The sequence below is a fragment of the Fistularia commersonii genome, chromosome 23 (assembly GCF_037954325.1).
Source record: "Fistularia commersonii isolate RoL2024-O1a breed Wild chromosome 23, RoL_Fcom_v1.0, whole genome shotgun sequence".
Classification (NCBI taxonomy): domain Eukaryota; kingdom Metazoa; phylum Chordata; class Actinopteri; order Syngnathiformes; family Fistulariidae; genus Fistularia; species Fistularia commersonii.
This window is the reverse complement of record NC_141306.1, coordinates 5,966,817-5,985,746: the sequence shown is the minus strand read 5'-3', so window position 1 is coordinate 5,985,746 and position 18,930 is coordinate 5,966,817. Positions and strand designations below refer to the sequence as shown.

General features: G+C 43.1%; 1 protein-coding gene across 2 annotated transcripts; it reads right to left on the bottom strand.

Annotated features, from left to right (window-relative positions):
- Positions 1-2,930: 2,930 nt before the first annotated feature.
- On the bottom strand, positions 2,931-18,041 carry LOC147220771 (serine/threonine-protein kinase BRSK1-like). Of its 2 annotated transcripts, XM_086171095.1 has the most exons (21): positions 17,341-18,041; positions 16,677-16,831; positions 16,251-16,345; positions 14,940-15,025; positions 14,381-14,521; positions 13,930-14,046; positions 13,546-13,579; positions 13,356-13,424; positions 11,801-11,947; positions 10,268-10,299; positions 8,945-9,109; positions 8,137-8,234; positions 7,901-8,051; positions 7,682-7,742; positions 6,502-6,778; positions 6,371-6,419; positions 6,151-6,274; positions 5,924-6,025; positions 5,262-5,370; positions 4,899-4,988; positions 2,931-4,505 (listed from the first exon to the last, which is right to left on the bottom strand). In XM_086171095.1, exons 2-21 carry the CDS (start codon positions 16,774-16,776, stop codon positions 4,306-4,308), a joined length of 2,247 nt encoding a protein of 748 aa, XP_086027221.1. In that variant the 5' UTR covers positions 16,777-16,831; positions 17,341-18,041; the 3' UTR covers positions 2,931-4,305. The 2 variants fall into 2 exon arrangements, with proteins under 2 accessions (XP_086027221.1, XP_086027220.1); XM_086171094.1 differs by lacking the exon at positions 17,341-18,041 and having other exon boundaries at positions 3,994-4,505; positions 6,502-7,108; positions 16,677-17,329.
- Positions 18,042-18,930: the final 889 nt, after the last annotated feature.

The following is an 18,930-nucleotide window of genomic DNA, read 5'->3' as shown; positions in this document are numbered from 1 at the left end:
TGTCGATAACAGATATTGAGCGCTACATTGATACAGATGGCATACAATGGAGACAGACAGGCATAGGATGTATACAGATGTATACAGCATCAAGATGGAAGTAAGTGGGGTGGGGTGATTATACGCGGGGGTGAGATATGTGCAGTTGGATAAAGAGAAGCATGGATGGGTGATTCAAGAAATACAAATACAAGGAAAGGCAGTGTAGAAAATGTAAATGAAGTGATGGGGGGATGAGATCTATGTCGATAGGAGAGTTTTGCGTGCCGGGGGTGTGGGGGTTGTCTGCTCAGTAGAGAGAAATACCCGGAGCAGCCTCCTCTAATACAGCTGGAAATGTTCTTCCTATTTCTTTAACAGAGCTCTTTTGATTATTTTTTTTTTTTGCTAGAAGTGAATGTAAGATGAACTTACATCTTTAAAAAAGATCACTCGAGTCTCGTATTGCATGAGAAAATAGAACCTGTTCTCATGAAACTGTTCCAATGAATTCATAGCAATGCACAAAAATGTCCAAGAAAAACACACTACAAATTCTCGTGCAATGCATTTCATATGATATCATACAAATCATTTAATAAGACACAATGACAGCATATGGTTCTTCGTGGACAGGTGGTCAGTTGCAGCTATTGATTTGCCACTCCTAACCGTTTGTTGATGGATGTTCAAATTACTGAAAGAAAAACAGACACAAATCCTGTCCTGACTTTTTGTAGTATGTGAAGAGACCATAAACAGAAATCAGGGAAAATCTCAATGCTTTTTGGTTTTGAACAATCTCAGTGGACAAACAATTGAGACATTAAAACTTTTTTTTTGATGCAGGCTGTGACAAGGGTGGCCTCATGTAGAATAGTGATCTGATCCCATCTTTTGTTTGCATAATATTACCATATTTCAGTATTTTTGACCATCTATTTTCTCTTTTATATCATTATTGTTTCCACAGAGTTTGGGTAATTAATTCATTTCTACTTTATGAGAAAATCCAATGCAAAATTGGTAAATTATCTTAACCTTCTCCAGGCAGATGTTGCAGATTTGCGACAGCCAAATATCAGATTTTTCCTGCAACTACAACTTAATTTGAGCCTGAGAGGGTTAAAGCCAGGAAGATACCAACTAAAAATGAATTTACCAGCAGCTCAAGAATGCAATGACAATGTAAACACAGTATACAGTGAAGCTGTGTGATGCTGATGCGTTGCCCCGGTAAAATCCAGTGTTTTCCACACAAATTTAAGTCTGGTGTATTTTTCTGATGTTAAAGCGGCGCTTTAACATACATGACAAGAAGAACCTGCTAGTGTTAGCACACTGGCTCCGATGCTGTATTATCCGTTAGGCTCTGGGCTCAATGACAGCGTATACACACTATATTTGCTACTTTCCACCAATGCAAACATATGCCAATTAGCTATGAACACCAAGTAGAGCTGAGGCTAATAGAATTCAAAGAACTTATTAAATTTCACCCTGAGGGGGTCATGAATATCACATTTTATCCATCCGGAATGCGCTACCCTTACAGACCATATGTCACGGGTAACGCGTGCATGTGCTTGGTATCGACGTGCACGCGGAGACACCTTTGAACTGTTACATTCAAACAGCCGAGCGACACGCGTAAAAAGTGAGTTGAGCAAATAGCCACAGCAGAGAGTGACGGAGTGAGAGACCTTTTTTGTTTGGAAACTAAATAGTCCTCTGGTTGAAGCTTATCTACCACTGGGTGTGAGGGAAAGTCGTGTCTTCAAAGTGACGAAAGGAAACATTGAATATTAGCCAAAAAAAGACAAAAACAAAATGTGAAGGTAATTCGAAACAAAAACGATACATTAAATACGCGGTTACACACTTCTGCAGCATAAATGTCTTCAAAATTAAAGGAAAAAAAAATCAGTTTTCTCCAGGAAAGCTGACTCACTTTCTGCTAAAAGTCATTTAAAAAAAAAAAAAAAACAAAAGAAAAAAAAATTGCAGTAAATAAAATAAATAAATAAAAAAAACAAGAATACATTCCAATAAATAACACAAGTCGACATTACACTCTTGCAAACATTTCAAAAGTTTTTAACATTCATATATTTAGTGCTGACCTGTTTTGGTGGGGGCAAACATTTGCTGAAAACATAAAAACAAGATAGCAAAGGAAAATGACGAGGAGATGAAAAGTTAAGGAAAGAAAAAAACTGAACAAAACTTTTGGTTCCACTCTTCATGTGTGGTTTCATTTGTCCAGCTGCCTTCCCCTCCTCCACGTGAGCATGTTATTTATGGCAACAAAAGGACACGAATTGTGATTTGGAATACCAAATCTGCAACTGGCGACATTAATTTCTGAATTCAACCCAACCTGAAAACCCATGCCAATTGTCATATACCTAAAGTGGAGGACAATCCTCCCGCCGTTCATCTTAATTCAAAAACACTGAAGTCTGAGTTTTTAGCTTTTAACCTCAAATCCATGAATCTAGATTGAATACAGAGGCTGCAAATGGTTTCTAGATTTCATCTACTGTATGTCGCACATTTTAACCTCGTCACCGTTCAGCGTGATTCACTTTGTAAAATCATACGCATGTTTGATCATCTTGAGATAGAGGCCAAAAAACGTCTTTCCAGTGGCCAAGGCTCGGATACACCCGCAAAGATGGGGATTCGCAGATAAATATCATTATGGTGACTGGACTTGTTTTTTGTCTCGAAAATGAAGACATCTGGTGGAATGAACGGCGAGATGTCTTCAAGACATGAAGCAAGTCCAGTAGCCCCGATGAGATTTTTCAGCATGGGCCCAGTTGCGAAATTTGTATGTTATCTCAAGAAATCTGGCCACTATTTCTTGTTTTTTTAAAAAGAGAGGGCATATATTTTGACCCCAACACACACCTAAGTGGTGTATATAGCACAATGCCAATGAACTGATTTTTTTTTTTACTTTAGGGTGGACTGTCCCTTTAAGAGTTACCAATATACAATTAAAAAAAAAAAAAATACCATCAGACAAACTGAATTTCAACAAATTTTTGGGATAAACGGTAATGAGAGTGATTTCTGCTGCACTGGCCTGCATTTGCAGTCTTGCACCCGGAGCACTTGGGATGTCATGATAATGTCACAACATTATTGATTGAAAGAGGTTAAAGCCAACATAAAAACAAAAGAAATAGCGTTTCTTTTCCCACATACGGTTAACTTTGTGCAAAGGACGAGTGGGATGTGATCACCCGGTAGGCAAAACAGTGAATGACAATTCTTTCAAAGTACACACGGCATACAAATGATCCCTTATTTTCTGCACCACTTTGCCACCTGATGTTAGCTTTCTTCTGCTTTGTCTTTTTTTTTTAACCTCCCCTCCCATCCTCTAGTAGGGGTGTTTGATTCTTAGCGGCTCTACCTGCTGAAAATCGGGCTAAATCTAACTGGATATCCACTATTTATCGTACAGTTAAAGGCAATACGGTATCATAGCTTTATCAGTGTAATTCAGAAATAAAAGAGACTACATGATTCTTACACACAGAAGGAAATGATGTTTGTCTCATTTTGAAATACACCTATTTCTTGGGGCTATGTTAAATCAACCATTTCAACCAATCAGCCATTTTTCTGCGTGCGTTCTACGTTGTTAAAAGTACGGCGCTGATTTTTCTCATTGTGTATGCGATCACGTCCGAACAAGCCCAAACCGAGACTCCGTCGGAAAAAGTCCTTTAGTTGTTGAGTTGACAAGGACGCTTTCCACCAGAAAGTGGGGGGAAAAAAAGGGAGTGGGTGTCATCTGAGTCGCCGCGTGAGGTCGTGTGACTTCATGATCCCAATGACAGTTGATTGAGATGATTGCTGAAATGTTGTTCCGGCATCGCCCGGTATCTTCAGCTGGAGTGTGTTTCCTGTTGGGTGCAAATTGAGCGTTGCACCTGATTGGTCGGTGAGAACATTATGTGCTTTCTTCATCGGTGGGATGTATTCCCTGGCTTTGAGTTTTTTTTTTTTTCTACATTATTTGTTGTAAAGCTGGAAGTTCCTTCCTCTGACTCCACGGGGTGAATCTGCTCCTGAAGGCTGATGAGAATATCAGCTCTGTCATTGCGCCCCGCACCTTCGAGAAAAACTTCCCTCGCCTCCTCCATTTGATAGCTAGGGAATGATGGTCAAAGCAAGAAGAGAAGACAAAAAACAAGGGGAGGAAAGAAGACAGGAAAGCTTGCAAAGGGCAGGAAGAGCAGGGGGAGGTGACCCTTGCTTCCCTTCCAAAACATTCATTCAGGGATGAGACTGGGTCCCATTGGACATTTAGAGTAGTCTGGTCTTTTCTTTTCCCGATTCTCGCCTTTGTAACACCGTCCCACTGCTGCTGCCGGCGCCACTCACGCTTCCACTCCCAGGATCCGCTGCCCACTCTTCCCCCCGCTCTCGGTCCGATCCGTTCTCCGCCGGCCGGGAATTCTGACAGGAAGCGCTGGGCTGCCGAGAAAGCCCACCGTTTTTCTCATCTGCGGGGGTGTGAGAGTTGATATCAGGGTGAAAGGTGACAAAGGACAACTAAAATAGGAAATATTGCGATACAATCCAAAATGAGTGTATAAGATTAAATGATACATTTCTTGGATGCAAACTGGATATAGGTACAATAAAGGCCTGCAGAAAGGCCTGTACTCTATTTACTCTATTTATGCCATGAGTCATATTAGAGAGGAATATTTTTTGTGTTTGCATTTTCCAAACCATCCCAACTGGGTATGCTTTAACCTGTATTACATTACTAGGAGTACACACAGTTACTTTTCCAACAGACATGTGTGTCTGTGCTTGGGCTTACGTGTCTGTAAGTGTGTGTGTGTGTGTGTGTGTGTGTGTGTGTGTGTGTGTTTGTGTGTGAGACGCACCAGCCAGTGCCTGCACAGATGGCTGATCATGAGTACTTAGCAGCTGTGCTTGAATGGTCTCGACCACTCTCTTGAATCTGCGGCTGGGGCCTGAGGAGATGACCAACTTGTCATATAACTGATAAAATAAATTTTCTACAGAAAAAAAAAAAAAATCTTTGTTTTTATTAGTGAGTCTATGTGTGTAATACCGCATTGATCACATATTGGGACAATCATACATTTACTGCCATTTAAATTGCAAATCTAATTGAAAATGTATTACTGATTTGAATGAATTTTGGAATCAAATTTTATATACCTATATACAAAGAACGAATTGATTCTGTGTCAAACCTCCAGCACCGTCCGCCTGCCTCCTACCGTTTATTAGGGAGAAGGTGACACTGTAGAGTCCCATCTCTCTTCTTCCTTCCCGGTCTGCTCGTTCCCTCTCTCGTTCCCTGTCTCCTCCAGAGAAACCGATGTCTACCTGCAAGCCAAGGGACACTCCACAATCAGTGAACGCACGGAGGGCCCGCTCACACAGAAATGTTGCAGCGCATCCGTTATTGTTAAGTCCCAATGTGAATAAATGGGCCGCGTCAATTCTGTGAATAATAAAGGTCATCTTTGAAAATAATGGCAGAACTATTTATGCAGTAAATATCAATGAACATTGGATTCTTTTGTAGCGAAATAAAAAGGGACACATGGTTCCCTACTTTAATCATTTGCATCAAAATGTTTCAAAATGTTCATTATACGTGGGAACATTCTATCTGAACATCAGCTATTGCTAAATATCAGCCTTTGGCCATCTATGTTAGGGGCTAAAATGATATTATTGCAAGTTTTGAGTCTTACCACTAGATGTCACTAGATCCCACACACCTTTTACATTGACATTGAATTGTTCAAATTAATATGCAAGCTGAGAATTTTCTGCCGCAGTAAATTTTTGCATGACCGTGTGATATGCATTTGCACTGACAGAACCAGTGATGAGTGTGTCATCACTGAGAAAGTTCATATATGAATAGTACTTGGAATTTGACTGGTTTCTGGAAGACAGAAGGGCCACCCGTGGACTTGTACTCCGCCCGGAAACTGTTCTGGGACACCACACTATGGCTCAGTGATGGAATCTGCAGAGGCAGAAGAAAAGAGCGAGACTTTTAGAGGATGATAAAATCTTAAACTGGTGCCTTGGACACCAGAAGGGGTATAATTATAACAATCTTCATAGCTTATCTTGAACAGCAGTACTTACAGAGAGAAAGGCATGGACAATGTCAGCCTTGATAGAGCTGAGGGGTTTGTCTCTGATCAAAACAAAGATCTGCTCCTCTTTCTCCAGGCTAATGAAGTTACCGAACCAGGATCTCTTTGCTAGTCTGCAAATATGACCGAAAACATTTAATTAAAAATAATGATATGTAACTTCAAGCGATATGATAGATAATCCCAGTGAAAACAAGCGGCGTGCTTACTCTGGACTGGACTCCGGTGTCAAACTAGACATGTCCTCCGACGTGGGCACTGAAATTCAAACAGACACACAAGGGGTTGAGAGCAGGGGTATTAGACTTCAGCTCAATATGCCAGATGCACCGTGATTCACCTTGCAGTTTGCGCCTGTGGAAGCGTGGCGAGCCCAGAAGGTTGTTTTTGAAAGAGTTGAGCCTGGTTCTCCAGTGGGCGGAGCTGGAGGCGGCCATGCTGCCACTGCTGCCCGGACTGGTTGGCGGAGTCAGAGACAGCGAGGCCCCTCCGGCTCCGTCTGCCCTGGAAGAGGATGACGAGGAGGAAGAGGAGGGAGGGGTTGTGGAGGAAGGGTTGTGGATTTGGTGCACAGGTGTGCCCAACGGGGTGGGCAGCGGCGAGCCCTGCGGTGTGACCTGTGACACAGGAGGAGGGGTGGCAGACGAGTTAGAGGATGAGTGGGCGTTCTTGGATTTGAAGACGGAAGGTGACGGGAAGTTGAAAAAGCGTGGGATGGGTGAGGGCATCGGGGAGGGGGACGGGGAGGGGGAGCGCGGATTCTGGAGAGGGAGGGACTTCATGGAGTGAAGTTGAGGTCGCTCGACGGGGCCCTTTGAGGGTAAGGTCTGGGTTTTGGGGTCGGGCATCGGGCGGGCGGGTCGAGGGGCGGTGGCTGTCCCTGGTTTGGGGTCTTTGGAGGAGGAGGCGGATGTGACTTCTGTTTGGCTGAAAGTGAAGACCGGGCTCTGACGGGCAGACACAGACGGGGAGAGGAGACAGGAGGGGAGGATGGACAGATGAGAGAGAAAGCAATGGTCATGATGGTTGACTCATGGAAACGATATTTCAGTAAGCCAGTAATCACATTGGAAGCATGACATGTCGATGGGATGGATGACGGGGGCAGAGAAAGTGACAGCATGACGGAAAAGCGTGATGATCTGAGGAAATGTTACTAGAGGGAGAGCAGCCGCGGGAAATTTGGTTTTATCTTTGATGTTCGACATAAAATATATATTTATTGAGATCTTGAAACAATGCATATCTCTACATTTGTACAGAACGTACATCCAACATCTTGGTAAATACGCCTTGACCAAATGATACATTAAAAGGTAAAACTGGATTTCCTCTCGGAGACTCGTATGTTCAACTGTCAAAAGAAATAAACTGAGTTACTAGCAGCTACCGTGTGTTTGCCCGTGCCAGGAAAGCTGAGCTAAGCTGAGTCGACCAGCTCCGTTTTGACCCGGACCCGTTTCGGTGAGAAGAAACGCAACCTGCAATCTGCATTTTTGAAATATTTTGACTTTTCTTACCCTGGGACTGCTGAGGGGGCTGGAGGACAAACCCGTGGAAGCTCCACTGACTGAACGAGATCTGTCAGGTAAAAATCAGTCAATCATTAATTAAAGAATCAACCAACATACCAATCAACCGAGTGTCAGTGCGCTGAGTAAAAAGACTTTGTTTTTGTAAGTCAGATGTCGACCTCTTAGCTTCAGTGATAACTTCAAATTGTCAGCGTCGGTTCTCACCTCTGGCTGTGTGCATTAGTGTCCAGAGCTCTGCGAGGAGGTGTGGGGGAACCCTGGTCCGTGATGCTGAGGACCTCCAAGCTCTTCCTCTCGGGACGACAGCGGCCGTGACGCGTCAACATCGGTGAGTCCACGCGCTTCCGTGGCGGGTCTTACCAGATAAAACGTCGCATTTATGTCTCAAGTTAACTAGTTTGACCATTAAAGGGTAAAGTTTAGAAGGCACTTGTTACTACCAATGTCATTTCTGGGTGGCAGATCCTCATCCTCACAGCTGGGGTAGCGCTCCTTTCTGTCCAACAGGAGGTAGTAGATCATCTTTTCCTGGTTCTCCCTGCAGTCAAAAATGTATTTAGGGACACAAATATGGCGCACATTGAATTAAACCAATCCCGACTGGATAATTCAAACCATATTGACCATCATGTTATCGCATATAAGGGCTCTATAAATACCTGTCTGACACTGCCATGCCTTGCGTGGTTTGCTTTGTCTGTTACCATACGCTAATTCTAACACTCATCTCCTCTGCCTTCGAGTGCTACTCTCTAAGAGGCGCCCGATTCCAGAATCTTCTGTCATCCTCTAAACATCTCTCCTGCTTCCACTCACCATAAAGTCCTCCCCAGAGAGTCTGCCCCCGTCCCTTGAGAGCCTGTTTCTGCTCATCTGTTCGTCTCATAAAACATTCACCTGAGCCGTCGGACAAAATCCTTTTCACCAATTGCCAAACTCCGATTTTTTCTGTTTGCATCCTACACCAAATCCCAAACACTTACGGTTTTCGTCCGGAGCATTTTTATCATGGAGACTATAGATTTTCAGCTTATGTATACATGCATATATACATTGACATCGTATGGCTCTATGCTTATTTTCATTGTAAAAGCAACAATGTTTACATGAAGCTAGTTAATTAAAATGAATCCTCTCTGTCATAATAATTATGTTATTATTATCATTACTATTATTAGTGAAATTAGACAACATTCTTGAATTGGCATTTAGTCAAAGGAAGATGTTAGATGGGTTGTATTTACTCACTCCTCACTTGAAAGGTCCTTTGTGAGTTTGACCCGATCTCTGAAGCATCCTAATGAATACATGCTCTCCAGGACATCGGGGTCTAACTCGGTGATGGACAGCATTCTCTTCAAACACACGCGGCGAGGTGGTGGCTGTTCCGGGCAAGGCTCATTGCAGCCGCCCCTGACAGGGAGACATCAGTGTAGTTAGTCGAAAAGTAATATCGGGGAAAAAGTTTATAATGAATACCCAGCAGGGCCATCTGATATAATGCATAAAATAAGGCCGTTTAATGTGGACAGCGGTCTTGCAGCATCTGCCTTACATTCTATTGCCTTTTCAACCAAAAAGATGGTACAAATCTAAGAAAAACATATTTATGCGCTTATTTCCTTTAGAAAATTGACAAAATGAATTGATGAATATCAGTATGTTCATGTCAGGACTTAAATGCTCATATGACGTACGGGGATAAATTTAACTTATATAAGAGGGAAATTAGAATATGGGAGACATCTGAAATGGAAATGGTCCTTTTATAATTAAACTCAGATTTGCGATGACAGAAATCAATGTCGCGCAGGGGCAAGGAGTTGGAAATTAAATGACAAACAGATCCAGAAATAAATGCCAAGATATTTGCGATTACCTAAATACTTTGACAACAAGTTTTAACAAATGATGCAGGGGGCAGAGAAAAAGACTATGTGTGCGGTGAATTTGTGATGTCTGGCCGATCCACTTCTGCAAACTGCATCATTATATACTTTAGGATGAACAGATGGATGCATTTCGTTTTGATTTCATTCATTACCAAGGTGAGAAATCGTGACTAATTAGCGGCTGAATACATGGCTGCCAGTTCAGCTATAATATATCTGCATTTCTCTTAAAGGCTCAGAGTTTTTCTTTCAACTCTGAATGCCCACTCAAAAAAAGTATTAGCGTTTGGACAAAAGATGCAGGCGGCACTGCATCTCTTCAGCATAGACATCACAAAGACATCCCCCTGGACGCGGTTGCTCAGACAAAAAAACAACAGTAATAAAAGCAACCTGTATCATTGTGAAAATGAGACTTATAATAGAGCAACTTGTTTGATTTGTGCTTAACGGAAGATTTTACAAAAATCACATGATATCCATCATTATGGTAAAATCTAGTCTCTGGCGATAAAACCATTGTCAAATTTGCCCTTTTTTTGTTTTTTTGCCTGTATTGAAATACAGAACAGTAATTAAAGATAGGAATGGAAAACTCTGCTTCCTCCCAATTCATTGAAAAAGAAGTGAGGTAGATGATGGAATAGAGGAAAGCAGCGGGAGACACCGGTGTACTTACTGGTACCAGGGGTGTTTCTGTATTGCTTCTAGCTGTAATCGGTAAAGAGAGAATACAAATTAGTTTGCTGATCAAAAAAGCGTCCGCAATCATTATGACCATTACTGTCACACTACAGCTGGGGGAGGGGGGGTAGGGTGGCACTGCTAAATTCAGCTGCTGTTTACACAAGTCTTGTGACTATTACTGTAGTAATAAGCACAACCCAGAAAGAAATGATGATGCAGTTAGCGCTGAATAACAGTGAAATGTGGGCACACAGATATAACAGACTGCATATGGGTGAAAACTGCAATGCACCATCTCCAGTTTGCCCTCCTCCCGTTTATTTAGATTTGCGGGACTGTAATTTCCAGCTCGGTGTGTTTGTACAGTATCTGGGTGGTTTTAATGTTATACCCAAATGAATATAACTGCAGACTCAAGTAGCATATTAAAAGCTATGAATTTTGTCGTTTCAGTTCAAATCTTGGCCTACATGTGCGCTTTGGAGCCGTCCTGCTTTGTCAGCTGCTAACCAGGATTAAGCACTGGACGACATGTTGGCTTGGACACCTCTCACTTCTTCACAACAGGAAGTTCCTGTTCAGGCTACCTGATGGCCTGAACTCTTCATTTTGCTTCGTCATAAAATAGGATTAATTATGGATGTTTCTATTTACACATAATTCCTACCATTAGAGGGTGCTGATTTGAAATGCGATTACATTGTTCAGGTTAAAAAGGTTTCACAATCAAATGAGACGAAAGTCTGTTGCGGAGGTGAAAACAATGCACATAACACATTCCCTGGATGTAGCTTCATCCATTGCACCACAGGTTTGATGTTAACACTTTGACGCTAACTGTTAGCAAGGGAATACCAGATATCGTGTGACCACTGTGGAACTGGACAGGTTTTCAAAAGTTGGTGAAATTCTCAAGTGTTAAATAAACACATCCAACATTGAGAATTTTAATTAATTTAATTTTAAGTCTTTTAAACCTTCCAACCACAAAAGATCGTTTGCAGGGCACCATCCCATCATCTTCCGATGGAGATGGCAAGATCCCAGCTTCTTTTTCATCTCAACCCATAGAGATTTTCAGATGCCACAATCAAGCGGTCCATACAACATCCCGGCCATATCCAGGATCACAACTAAAATGAATCATCCAACAACAACAACAACAACAACACCCAGTCCCACTGGGCTGGGTGACCCCACTGACCCCAGGTGGCCAATTTCTTACACCAATGACTTAATGTGACTCATCTGAACCCTGGCTCAGCCACAAGCAACAAACGACATTACATGAGGATGTGACGTTCTAATATTAATGGTGGGTGTAAAAAAAAAAAAGTAAGTTGAATTAGAAAAAACTTACAGGCTAGAACCTGAACTTTTTATCAGTCATCATTTCATAACGTTGAGACCATAATCACACAGTCAAGAAACATGCTTTAGACAAGAGGTGAAATCGAGGTCTCTACAAGCTACTATTATTATTATTTTTGACATTTTCTTCCCCATGTCCCTCCCTTCTCCTCACCGTTAGCCTCTTGTCAGGGTTGACTTCGATCATTCCTTTGAGCAACGCTTGACAATCAGGAGGGATGAAGTGGGGCATGTGGAATATGCCGCTTTTCACTTTCTCTAGAAGCTGCCGCAAGTTGTCGTGGTCAAAGGGCAAGGCACCCTAAGGAAGGGATGGGAGAAGATAAAGGCAGGGAAGAAGATTAAACCTAGTTGTTTGGTTGGTCAGTTAGTTTGGTTCACTTTTAGGTCGGTCTGTTTGTCCGCATGTCATCGGTCGATTTGTCTGTGATTTGGTTGATCAGTTAATTTGCTTGGTTTGCATTCACCTTGGCTAATTGGCTTGTTGGTCAGTTGGTTGGCCGAGACGACGTCTAGTCACTATCACGCCGGCAGGACGGTTAGTCGTTCTGTCGTTTGGTCAGACAATCATTTAGTGGGTTGGTGGGCTGGTTAGACAGTCAGTGGATTGTTTGGTCTGTATCTTGATCAGTCAGTCAGTTAGTTAAAAGAGCAATGAGTTAATTCACTTAATCTCTTAGTTATGAAGCCCTTAATACACCATAAGGTAAAAAGACTTAAAGGTTCACTATCTAAACCAGAGTAATCACGCATCGAGTCTGAGACCCTTAAAGGGTCCGTAAGGGACGACAGCAGTATCTTTAAGATAATCATTTGACTCCAACTCTAAAGGACAAATGTACAAAACTAAAGGGTGATTGTAACATTTCTTCATTCATTCATTATAGTGAATATATTGGTGGACGGATGCTGGAAATGGAGCTGCCAGGCAGGAGGTCTAGAGGAAGACTAAAGATTTATGGATGTAGTGAGAGAGGATATGAAGTTAGTTAGTGTGAGAGAGGAGAAAGGAGAATAGGGTTACACGGAGAAGGTTGATTTGCTGCGGCGACCCCTGAAGGGAAAAAGCCGAAAGGAAAAGAAGATTCATTCATTCATTATCTATACTGCCCGTCCTGGGCCGAACGGATGCCGGAGCCTATGCCAGCCTCCCATTGGGCGAGAGCGGGCGTTCCCCCCTGGACCAGTCGCCAGTCGATCTCAGGGCCTCACAAAGAAGCATACAACCAATCTGACTCTCATTCACACATCATATAGAGACATAAAACCATTCACACACAAGGGCACTTAAGCGTCTCCTATGAGCCTCCAGCATGTTCTTGGACTGTGAGAGGAAACCGGATAAAAACCAGAGGAGACCCACGCAGACATGAAGAGCACGCAAACTCAAGTCTGAAAGGCCCCGTGTTGGAATCGAACCAGGAACCTTCTTGCTGTGAGGTGGAAGCTCTGACATTATTGTAACCTTTTTTCCCCAAAGTCTATTGCAGCGGATGATTTAGCAGAATTTAAATGGTATGACGTGTAGAATTGTAGTCAGTCTTTTTCACAGGGGCCATTTTGACATCTCAGTGACACAGATGCACCTAATTATTAAGATAAATTAGCTCTGTATTTTATTTAATTGAACCAGGACCATGAAATTGCTCATTTCTAAAATACTGAGAAGACCACTGAGAAGGAATACTGAGTAATAATAATGTACTTACGACAAGTAGAGCGAAAAGAATGACTCCACAACTCCAAACATCTGCTCTGCGACCGTCATATTTCTCCCCCTGCAATGCACAACAAAAGGGTTGCATTAGATTTACAGAAGAGCCGACACACACACACACACACAAACACACACACACACACACACACACACACACACACAAAAATTGGGTAGTACCTTACCCTTATGACTTCTGGGCAAGCATAATGTGGAGACCTAGAAATGGTAAAAATTCATATTTTTCAATGTTGTACGAATAAATAAAGATTGAAATAGACCAGAGACAATAAAACCATGTGCATATAAAATTATAAATTGTAAAAAATAATGGTAGCTTTTTTTTTCCAATAGACAGACTGCAGATTCCCCATTCATTTTTTTTTTGTGTCAGCACGATCCATTTTAGAATATGCATTACCTCCCAGACTGTGGAAAATGTGTTCTAAATGTAAAGGGTTATTATAGAAAGGTCTCCATAAAATCATTTGGCAGCTGGTAATCATCGCTGGGCTGTGCAAAAGAATATAAAAAAATGAAATGACGACACGGCAAAAGTTAACGCTCACCCGCAGCTGGTTTCCAGCAGACTGTCCCCGACTTGTAGCGAAGCCATCCCGAAGTCTGCTATCCTGATGTTGTTTTTCTCATCTAGCAGGAGATTCTCAGGCTTCAAGTCTCTGTGGCTGGAAAAGCGACGCGCCATCGGTTTTTATGGGTTGGAATAGCAAAAACAGTTTTATTGTCATTGTAAAGTGCAATGCAATGTAATGAAGTTAAGGAATCACAGATAAATTACAATTACAGCTAAAATGCAATGTAGCTTTCAATAACTTCTTCATGCATGCAAGGAACTTTGATTTAAATGATTTCTCCAGGTTTTTTTATTTTTTTTATTCACATGTTCCCGTTTTTTAATATTTATATTATCAAAAATTTATATTATCAAGAGCCGCCATGCGACGGCCTACTCTAAGAACGGGAAGAGGTAGAGGAAGTCTCAAGTCCCGTTTGACGTACCATATGGAGTGATTGTGGCAGAAGTCCAGGGCGGAGATAATTTGTCTGAAGAACTTCCTGGCCTCTTTAGGGGTCAACCTGCCTTTCTTAACCAAGTAGTCGAACAGCTCTCCACTGGACACGTGCTCCAGCACCAGGTACCTGAAACACACACATACACACACACTAAACCCTCTTTGCAGGGCTCAGTTTTAGACTATGGAGCCCTTGTGATACTTGGAAGTTTATACAGGACTGTCTGAGAAAATCAGAATATTGTGAAAAAGTTCTTTATCTTCTGTAATGCAACTACAAAAACAAAAATGTGATACATTCTGGATTCATTACAAATCAACTGAAATATTGCAAGCCTTTTATTATTTTAATATTGCTGATTATGGCTTACATCTTAAGAAAACTCAAAATTCCTATCTCAAAATATTAGAATATAATGAAAAAGTTTTTTGTTTTTTTTTAATTGCATTACAGAAGATAAAAATCTTTATCACAATATTCTAATTTTCTGAGACAGCCCTGTAAACATGGCCAACAGGAAGTTGGAAGAGGAAGAGATACTCACAGGTATTTGTTATTCTCATAGACGTCGTACAGCTTCAGAACGTGAGGATGCTCTATTAGTTTGAGGATTGCTATTTCTCTCTCCACCTGGAGAGACAGAGAGAGAAAGAGAGAGAGCAGAGGAAGAGGTTGTAATAATAGAGACAGATGGGTACGAGATTGTAAGAGGGTAAAAAAAATGGCTGGCGATGGACATCGATGGGCTGAAAAGCTAGAAAAAGCAGACTTAATTAAATGTTTTAATAACATATTCATAAGAAATATATTCCGCAATGGGATGAGCTTTTGTGCGTCAGTACCTCACTGTGATGACAAGGTACGTTTGCTAACGCAAGAAAAAAGCAGAGATGAAGGAACAACTCAATGCTCTCTGTGTGATATTTTCTTATCGAGGTTTTAGGGCCGCAGCCTGTGCAGTACTTAAACTTAAAGCTGCGCTGATCAATATTTCAGATGAACAATGCAGCGAGCCACGTGTAGCACGGCCGGGGAATATGGCGAGTATGATGGTAATACAGAACTACAATGATGGAGCCTTTCTGAAAACAAGATGTCACTCAGCACATGTACGTTCTGTCTCCGTCTTCATGAGGATCATTTTAGTCCATGCTTTACTCAAATGGTTTTCCAAGAAAATATTAGATACTTGCAAAAATCTAGCTCCTCTTTCAACACTTTTTTTTTTAAATATATTGTTTAAATATTCTTGCTGATTTTCATATTTCAGCTTTTTTTTTCCAAGCTAACATTTTATTAGTTTTGATCCATTGGCAAAAAATGGCAGGATTAAAAAAATGGGATATTTAAATGTAGTGAGAAAATGTAAAAAGCTTTTAATACATGGATTTTGTCACAAATTTCCACGCTTATAGAATCCTGGGGTACAGAAAGTAGAGGCGAGCGGTTTATTTTTGCAAGATGATGTTTAAATCCCGCTGCACGAGAATATCTGAGCTGACCTAAGAGGTACACTTTTGGCTGGTCATCCCTCATGTTAAGGACTTTTTTAAATATTGATTTTCTAGCAACTGCTGACAAATTACTTGCCGAATTTTATAGGCGACGACTTAACCGGGGGCACTTTTCAACATTTGGAGACACGGCACGTATGAATGATGATACACGTTTAGGCCACAGTTTTCTGATTTAAAAAAACCCAATCAAATATTAAACTCTGACAAGCTCAACTCGACAAATATCAGGATTTTCACTCCGCTGCAGGGTTGGCGGGGCGGGAGGGTCACATGACCTGAGATCAGAAGTCACTGCAGTCACAGACAGACAGGGAGGCGAGGCGAGGCGAGGAGCGTACCTTCATGAGGACGGATTCTGAGAGTTTCTCCCGGTTGACAATCTTTATGGCGACCTTCTGCCCTGTTATACAGTGGACGCCCAATTTCACCAGGCCTGGGAGACACACACACACACACACACACACACACACACACACACACACACACATTTGCTTTGACACCCCAGCCAAAAGCGCTGCAGGACGGATAATTATGCTGCTGATTTTGGTGGTGAACTGTTCCCTTCAATCCTTCGCAAATCCTGAGTATCATGTGGTGGATTTGAAGTAAGATCCGTCTCTTCTGAAGGCACAGAGGAGACAGGAAGCCTCTGAGAGACTATCATGCAGCGAGCCAGAGTGGAGGGTGTAGCCCCCCCCCCCCCCCCTTCCTCCACCCCTCCTCCCAGTGTAGTCAGCAGATCCGTTCGGCTGGAAGGCTCTTACCTGTCTGCCCCTTCCCGAGGGTCTTCTCCAGCCGGTAAGGCCCCACATACTGGCTGGACTGGCCCACCGTCAGCTCCTTGATGCTCATCTTCCCGGACATCGCTGATATTCCAGATACAAGGCAGATGAGGACGATCCAGCTCGGCCTCCTGACGCTGAGACACAGAGGACGGGAGAGGGAAAGAGAGGAGGTGCTGAGGGATGCTCGTGATCCACAGCCGGGCCTCGCAGGCTACTCCCATGCACTTGTTTGAGATGCAGCCAGGCTGCCTCCTAATTCCCCACCGCCGCCACCGACCCCCGCTTGCAAGTAGCGCTCAGACCCCCGTCACCCAACCGATTTTCTTTTCTTTAGCTCTAGCAGAGGAAAGCCTGCAGGGGAGTCAAGACAATGTGGAGGTGAGAAGATAAAGAGTGAGGGGATTTTTTTTTTTTGGAATCATTCGTGGATAATAAATGTCAGATATAAAACGAACTGAATTTTTTTAAGGGGGGGTGGCTGAAAGTAGAGCAGATCTGGTCCAGAACCTGGACAGGAGGGCTACATTTGCCACAAATTGATTTGTGTTAAGTGCAGAGTCTCAGATGTCCCAAGTCAGAACGGCCAGGTCGGATCCACTCTCCGGTCGATATCAGGGACCCCCCCCCCCCTCCCTAAACTCACCCCCTCCTCTCCTAATGTCCAAAAACAATCGTTTGGAGATCGAACATTCCCGTCTGAAAGGAGGCCCGCTTCGCTCCGCGTCCGCACGTCTGGGCTGCAGACGCGACGCACTCCAGATCACAACGTGTTATCTCAGCAGCATCGGCGAGAAGAATGGCTTTCCCGATATCCGGTGCACCCTCGGGCCGGACCCCTCCCCAGCCCCGCATCAGGAAATACAGGAAGGAGCGGGACCGCATCAAAGAGGCGGGCCGGGCCGGGCCGGGCCGGGCGACGGCGGCGGGCAGCTGGGAAGGGCGCGTCCCTGCGCCCGGAGGGATGGATGGGTGGGGATCACTCCACGACCCGCCGGTGGATCCTAAGCCGAGAAACAACGAGCATCCTCGGCCACAGCCTCCCCAGCTCCTCCCTCCCTCCCTCCCTCTGTCTCTCCTTCTTCTTCTTCTTCTTTTTCTTCTTCTTCTCTCCCTCGGCCGCCTGCCGCCTCTGCTCATCCGCGCATCTCCTCCCTCCGGCTGGGCCACGCAGATCCACCGACCTCCTCCACCTCCGGAAAATACAAAACGCAAACAAAAAAACAAAAATTAAAACAAATAGGAAAGAAAAGGAATCCGAAGTTGCCCCACGTTCACGGGATGCTCTCCCCTCCGCAGTATCCTCCTCCTCCTCCTCCTCCTCTTTTTCTCTCTCTCCTCCCTACTTGGCTCCCTCCAAGCATCAGCATCCGGTTCCGTCTGCCTCCCCCCGCATCCTCCCCGCCCCCACCTTTCCTCCACCGTACATTTATATTCTTTTTGTACTTTTAATCATAAAAAAAAAGCAATTTTCAGAAAGTGTGAGAATAGCGGATGAAGCGTCGTGACGTGGAGAGATGGGTGGGGTGGGGGGGGGTGAAGGAGAGGCTCCCAGCCTCAGCATCATGTGTTCTCCTTTCACTCTTAATATATAAATGATGAAAAATAGACAATATAAAGACATGATCATTGTGTAATATCATGAACATGAATGTGAAATAGAGAGCGAAAACATATTCAACATAAATTATTTTTAATCTTCAGTGAAATATCCACGGTCATGACGGGTTCATTTTACCCCGACGGGTAAATAATTTTAATTGAAATGTTGAGTAAATACATTCATGTGATCAGCATAAATTGGTGCGACGCAGTGGAACTGATTGTGATATATTTCACCTTAATCTTAACCCCTTAGTTATCCAGATCTCTTAATCCTGGCACTCGACTGCACCGCTGTATCTTTGTCCGCTGAAATCCGAGCTTTTTAAAGAAAGAGGAAGCGGTCGGGCGAGTTCACCCGGTCGCGGCCGACCTCAGGAACTGACCCTTGTCGTAAATGAATCCAGGAATAATCACTTTGGAGGAATATGCTTCATAAAATCAGTAGTTACTGCTTGTGTAAGAACATTTGATAACCACAAGATGATGCTATTATGTAACTGAAAAGAGTCCATGTGGTTTCTGTTTGTTGCCGGTCACTGGATTATTAGTATTTTCTCTGTTCAGCTGTCACGCAAGAGAATATCATTAGATTGTCAAACGTTTTGGTGAATATGTCGCGTTTCATCGGGGC